At 37.9% G+C, this 7500-nt stretch overlaps 1 protein-coding gene across 1 annotated transcript in view; it reads left to right on the plus strand.

The window, feature by feature from the left end:
* LOC113816541 (UNC93-like protein) overlaps nt 1-6975 on the plus strand; it is a gene marked incomplete at its 5' end in the record, with an annotated part of 9402 nt that extends 2427 nt beyond the window's left edge. Inside the window, 3 exon segments of the mRNA XM_070117341.1 lie at nt 385-547; nt 4064-4331; nt 5466-6975. Of these exon segments, the coding sequence (XP_069973442.1) occupies nt 385-547; nt 4064-4331; nt 5466-5728 (694 nt within the window).
* Between the last annotated feature and the right edge of the window lie 525 nt (nt 6976-7500).

Raw genomic sequence — 7500 nt, forward strand, 5'->3', positions numbered from 1 at the left:
TACAGGAAATAGGATGATGGGTATTATTATTTGTGTGTGTGCGTGTTACATATTCTTGCAATACATTTTTTTCTGTAACCCCAAAAGCCACCAATATATTGCAAATGAAAAAAATCGTTGTCTTAAATATAGTTTTGTATTATTCTTGCAATACCCTTTTCTGTCCCTTACAAAAAGGATACTACAATTTTTCAAACAGAGAACCTTTAGTTCTTAAAATATAGATATTTATTTTCCATGCAACACATTTCCCTGTCCAAATGAAATTCAAAAACACATCTTTTCATCCCTAAAATATAAGTTTGTTCCAATATATTTCAGTCAAAAAAAAAAAAAAACTAAAGAGAGAGAGAGAGAGAGAAAATTATCTTTTCTAAACTGCAGGTTTGAGAGGAAGAGCCCCGACGCCACAGAAGACGGCGAATCGACCCTGCAACTGCTGGCCAAGACGTTCAGCCACATCCGCCATCCGTACCAGGTGTTCATCATCCCGATCACCATTTGGTCGGGTCTCGAACAGGGTTTCCTGAGCGCCGACTTCACTGCGGTGAGCCTGTGAAATTTTTCGAAGGGATTCTGCAGGGATTCACCATTTTGTGATGCGGTTGTGCAATTGCTGTGATCTTTGTTAAGGCCCTTTCACGCTATCACTTTTTCCGTCAATTTTTGCGTTTCCGTCGGAATTTGAAGGTCTCCGCGTGTCGTTTGCAAACGGAACGCCTCGCAGACGAAGACGGTTACGACCGTTTCCGTCTGACTAATTTCCGCTTTGATCATGTGTTATTAACAAATTAGATAGGATGAGTGAATGTAAACATAAGCTAATAGTTTAGAACATTCGTATATACAATATGCATCATCATATTTCTTTAAAATAACGTAATATGTATGAGAATGTTGGTGTGATTCCCGGGACCTCACTCCGGTAGCGCCATGTTTGTTTACATGGGTCAGTCGATTTTCATACGGAAAGTTCATTCGGAAACGCAAAAAATAGACGGAAAAGTGATAGTGTGATAAGGCCTTTATTGGAGTTTGATATATGTTTATCGGTGTGGAAATGGATGCATGTATGTTTCTCTAGCGTGTATGGACACTAATGCAAATACAGGAACAGTGATTTAGTTCTTAGCGATGTAGTGATATAGATACAACGATCTTTATTACTGCAGTACGATCTATATCAGGAGTTCCCATTCTGGAGGTCAAGGGATACTTTCTGAGGGGCCATGGAACAATATGTAAATTATAACCAAATTAAACTGTACTTTATCTCACGTACAGTACTTACATATCATTATCTCTCACATATCTATAAATTGGAATCTTTCCATAAAGTCTTCTCGTCATATAGCTATTGACACCTTTACAATATCCATAACTAGAAATAACTTTATCTGAAAAGATAACAGCCACTGAAGGGGGCCAGGAAGATCATTATATAGAGGTCGGGGGCCACAGAACAAAAAATGTAGGGAGCCACTGATATTTATGTATGGATTTGTCCATGGATGCGAGTACAGTTCCAAGAGGGTGCATACGAACACAAACGTTTGTATGGAGAACCAATGGAACTGAAACAATACCAAGGTCTTTACTGTCTGAAGACGACACTAGTCTGAATCGAAACGTCGTGGTTTGGTGTTTCATTCACTATTTTGACAATCTTTCATTCACTATTCTGACAATCTTTCATTCACTATTCTGACAATCTTTCATTCACTATTCTGACAATCTTTCATTCAGTTTGACTCTTCTTCTAGCCTGAGTTTTGTTCGGATTAGTGCAACGATTCACAAATAAGCTGCCTCTAGAGATTAACAGATTCGAGTTATTAATTTCCTAATATATCCGAGTCCTTGATTTCCCATGTGCATTTATTAGCGTGCACGGACACTAACTAATGTAAATACAAACAGTGATTTGATCCTAGGCGGTGTAGCCAAGGGGTACTTTCTGGGACCATGGAGCTATATGAAAATTATGACGTCGCATTAAACTGAATTCTATCTCACCTACAGTAATTATACACAATTATCTCTCACAAAGCAATAAATTGAAATGTGAATAGAAACGTAGTAGTGTTTCATTCGCTATTCTAACATTGTTTCAATCTGTTTGACTCTTCTAGCCTGAAACGCTTGTATGGAGAACCAATGGAACCAAAACATTAGCAAGGTCTTTACTGCCTGAAGAGGACACTAGTCTGAATCGAAACGTGGTGGTTTAGTGTTTTATTCGTTATTCTAACAATGTTTCATTCCGTTTGACTCTTCTTCTAGCCTGAAGTTTGTTCGGATACGTCCAACGTTTCCCAACCAAATTGCCACGAGAAATGAAAAAATTCTCTTTGACCCGCCCCCCTAACTGAAAGACTTACAAGAACGATTTCAAATACTTGAAATCATCCTTACCTAAAAGTATAATAACCATGAGGATATATCGACCAAGAAACAGCTTTTACCCAACAGCAGTAATGGCAAAATTTGTATATTTACCTACCATCAGTTTGCAAACTCGAGGTATACAGTCATGCATAATTTCTTCCCGTGTGCAGTTCTTCTTTTCCCTGACTACTATGATTGTTCTTCATCCTACGTGAATGACCTGTTTCATTTTATGCTCATATAACTCTACTTTTTTACTGTGTTTTTATTCTCTGTGCATATAAACTTTTTTTCTTTTCTTTTCTTTTTTTTCGTTTTACTGTGTTTCATTACATGCACATAATGACTTTACTTTATCCCTGATTTTTGTTCTTTTTCCCTTATTGTTACGACTAGTTTGCCATATTACAATGACTGTTTAATCCTATGTACATATGACTGTACTCATCCCCAGAATTTAAGTTTCCCTTACTATCACGACTACTTTTCACTCCTCGTGCATGATTCAGCTTCTGTAGACGGTTTCATTCTCTGTGCATATAACCACTATTTATTTATTCATTTATTCATTTATTCATGCGCATATGACTTCATTTAACCCCTGAATTTTATTATTTTCTCTTACTACAATAACTGTTTTATTCCCAGCGCATATGGCTCCACTTAACCCCTGAATTTTATAATTTTCCCTTACTCTAATAACTATTTTATTTCATGCAGATATGACTCCACTTAACCCCTAAATTTTATTATTTTCCCCTACTACAATAACTATTTTATTCCATGGGGATATGACTCCATTTAACCCCTGAAATTTATTATTTTCTCTTACTACTATATCTACTCTTTACCCTTTGTACACTACGACCACTTTGTTAGAATTATGCGAGGCTTGGCCCAATGCATATTCATATATACAGAAATAAGTTCAGATTCTGTCTGTCTGATAGATATACATTTTCTATCTATCCGGGAGATATGTATGTCTAGATTGATAGATATGTATTAATTTCTGTGTCTGTGCATGTAAATGTGATGACTATTCGCTGGGTCGGGCTTCGCAAAATTTTAACAAACTGATGACTCGATTCACCTCTACGTATCCTCTCACCTCCCTTTTATCTCCCTAGGCCTATGTATCCTCTCACCTCTCTTTTATCTCCCTTGGCCTATCAATCCTTTCACGTCCTTTATATCTCCCTAGGCTTATGCATCCTCTCACCTCCCTTGGCCTATGTATCCTCTCACCTCTTTAGGCTTGTGTCCATCTGTCTATCTCACCTCCCTAGGCCTATGTATCCTCTCACCTCCCTTATATTCCCTAGGCCTATGTATCCTCTCACCTCCCTTATATTCCTTAGGCCTATGTATCCTCTCACCTCTCTAGGCCTATCTATCCTCATATCTCCCTAGGACTATGTATCCTCTCACCTCCCTTATACCCCCCTAGGCCTAAATATCCTCTCACCTCCCTTATATCCCCCTAGGCCTATGTATCCTCTCACCTCCCTAGGCTTAAGTATCCTCTCACCTCCCTTATACCCCCCTAGGCCTATGTATCTTCTCACCTCCCTAGGCTACGCATCCTCTCACCTCCCGAGGCTTATGTATCATCTCACTATCCTCATATCTCCCTAGGCCTAAATATCCTCTCACCATCCTTATACCCCCCCTAGGCCTACGTATCCTGCGGCCTGGGCGTGCACATGGTCGGCTACGTCATGATCTGCTACGGCCTCTGCGACGCCGTGTGCTCCTACTCGTTCTCCCCCCTGGTCAAGGCGGTGGGGAGGGTCCCTGTGTTCACCCTGGGGGCCCTCATCAACCTCGGGGTCATCATCACCCTCAGGTTGTGGACCCCGACAGCCGATGACCTGCCCGTGTTCTTCGTCCTCGCCGGGTTGTGGGGCGTGGCCGACGGAGTGTGGCAGACGCAGATCAATTGTGGGTTTGGGTTATGTTTGTTGGTGTTTTTTGTTTGTTTGTGGTTTGTTTGTTGAGGGTTTTGGATGGTTTTTATTGTTTTTGTTGTTGATTGCTTGGACGATTGTTATTGTTGTTTGTTGTTGTTGTTGATTGCTTGGACGATTGTTATTGTTGTTTGTTGTTTTTTGTTGTTGATTGCTTCGACGATTTTTACTGTTGTCATTGTTGTTGTTGAGGTTTTGGACGATTTTTGTTGTTTTTGTTTTTGTTGATTGCTTAGACGATTTGTATTGTTTTTGTTGTTAAGGGTTTGGGCGATTTTTATTGTCGTTTTTGTTGTCGTTTGTTGATGATTGTTTGGGCGATTTTTATTGTTGTTATTTTTGTTCTTAAAGGCTTGGACGATTTATATTATTGTTTTTGTTGTAGTTGTTGAGGCTTTGGACCATGTTTATTGTTGTTGAGCGTTCAGACGACCTTTATTGTTGTTGTTATTGGTGTTTTGTTGCTGTTATTATTATCATTTATTTATTTATTTTATTTTTATTATTATTTTTTTTTTTTACTTTTTTGAGGCGAGAGAGAGGTATGTAATTGTTCACGCTTTGGGATAAAGTTCTTGACAGCTTAAGTATTTATTAAACTACAAATTATGTATAGAAATACACACACCTACACGCCTATACAATGGGTAACAGATATATTGAGAAATAGAAAGATAGACCGATAGACAAAAAGGTAAATAAAAATACAATACAAATTCAGCACTTGAGAAATATTGATTTCCCATATCTTTATACATAAAAGATAATAATAATGATAATAATAATAACAATAGTGACTAATAATATTATTAATAACAATAATAATGATAATAACAATCATATTAATCATGAATTATTAATCAAAATATATCCGTTTCCCCAAATAATGATAATGATATTGACAATAACAATAGTAATAATAATGATAATGATAATAATAATGACAATAATAGTAATGCTAATAATAATGATAATAATAGTAATGGTAATAATAATGATAATAATAGCAGTAATAATAATAATAATAATAATAATAATAATTTATAATTTATAATAATAAATAAACAAATGATTAAATAAATGAATAAAAATACATCCGTTTCCCCAGCTCTCTACGGCGTGATCTTCCCGGGCGAATCCGAAGCGGCCTTCAGCAACTACCGCCTCTGGGAATCGACGGGTTTCATCATTTCCTACGCCTGCAGCACCCTCATCTGCATCGAGCCCAAAGTCATAATCCTGCTGGTGTTCCTCGTGCTGGGGATCCTCGGCTACTACGTGGTGGAGGTCCTGGAGAAGCGAGGAGGACTTCGAAAAGATGGCGCAGGGAAAGTTGTTTACATCGATCGTCTTTTGTTCGGGAAGGACTGAGTTGCGGGGACGGATGGCGCTGGGGTGTGGGCTTTAATGGGTTATATATTGGTTTATCTATCTATCTATCTATCTATCTGTTTATCTGTCTGTTTGTTTATCTGTCTCTTTGTTTGTCTATCTGTTTCCTTAACTATCTGTTTATCTGTCTATCTATTTCTTTAACTATCTGTTTGTCTACCTGTTTAGTATCTGTCTGTATGTATATCTATCTACCTGTTTATCTGTCTCTGTATACCTGTCTGTCTTATCTATTTGTATATCTATTGACTACTTATCTGTTTATTTATAAATGTTCTATCTATCTATCGCCGTTTATCTATATATCTGTCTACCTACTTGTCTGTTAATCTGTCTATTTATATCAATAGCTAATTACATATCTACTTTCTGCATATCGGTCTATATTGTTTATTTATTTATCTATCGACCTGTTTATCCTTCTTTCTATTTACCTATGTCTCTGCTAGTCATGTGCTAGTACCTCCATCCTTCCATCCCCCCCCTCCCCCTCCCTTTTCCCCCCTTTCCCTCCATTTCTCCCCCCCCTCTCCTCCCTTAATCCCTCTCCCTCTATTCCTTCTCTTCCTCCTCCTTCCGCCTTTTCTTTCGCTTTCTCTCCTATCTTCAGAAATAATTCAGCATACAGTGCTCTTTCTACGGTGAAAGATGTGCGTAGATGACAATGGTTCCAGAATTTATAAGTATATTGACTTCTGCTTCAGTTATGCGTGTTCGTTTGTGGTTTTATGTGCGTGGCGTATGTGTGTGTGACTTACGTGGTAGTAGATAGGTGTTCCTTGTCTGTAGAAAAGAAATCAGATTGTTGGTTTTTGATCAAAGCCATTGTTTATATTTATTCTCACTTTTTCCCTTGCTAACAAAAATCGCCTGTTTGTCCTTGGCAATTTTCAAAAACTCCTGAGTGATTATGATCTATATACAGTTTTCTTCTTTGCTTTATTTATCTACATTCCCAATCTTTTCCATATGACTCGATTTTTTAATGTATTTAGTCAATTGTATTTTCACATGTGTCTCAGAGGATGTTTTGAGAAAAAAGTATGATGTTTCTTTTTTAAGATTTCCCTTGTTGGATAACTTTTTTTCCTACATGAAACTTATCTAATAAGAAATTACAACATTCTCTTACTATTTTCATATTTGATACTTTGTACCTCCGATAATTCGAGGATTGAAGGATTTTGTTCTTATTGTACAGTCTAGTAAATAGACATTTGAATATTGACGTTGAATTCAATAACCATTTTTTTTTTATCATAGGCAGGTGAGTTTAATTTTGAGTGTTAGGTGTGTCAAACAAGTTGAGATATGCAATGTTTGTTTTATTAAATAACAGGAGTGAGGAGTCATATTTCATATTAAACCAATATATTCATTATAAATTGTATTCAGAATGTTAAATGCTGATCTGTCCCTTTGCCCTATCTATTTCTTATTCATCTATCTCGACATTCTATCTCTCGGATAACTATTAACTATCTATGAGTCGACTTATCTTTATCTTTGTCAAGCACACAAAATCTCTCTCTCTCTCTCTCTCTCTCTCTCTCTCTCTCTCTCTCTCTCTCTCTCTCTCTCTCTCTCTCTCTCTCTCTCTCTCTCTCTCTCTCTCTCTCTCTCCCTCCCTCTCCCTCTCTTCCCTCTCTCCCTCCCTCCCCGTCCTCCCCCCCTCTTCCTCCCCGTCCTCCCCCCCTCTTCCTCCCGTCCTCCCTCCCTCCCTCCCCCTCTTCCTCCCGTCCTCCCTCCCC

The sequence above is a fragment of the Penaeus vannamei genome, chromosome 40 (assembly GCF_042767895.1).
Source record: "Penaeus vannamei isolate JL-2024 chromosome 40, ASM4276789v1, whole genome shotgun sequence".
NCBI lineage: Eukaryota > Metazoa > Arthropoda > Malacostraca > Decapoda > Penaeidae > Penaeus > Penaeus vannamei.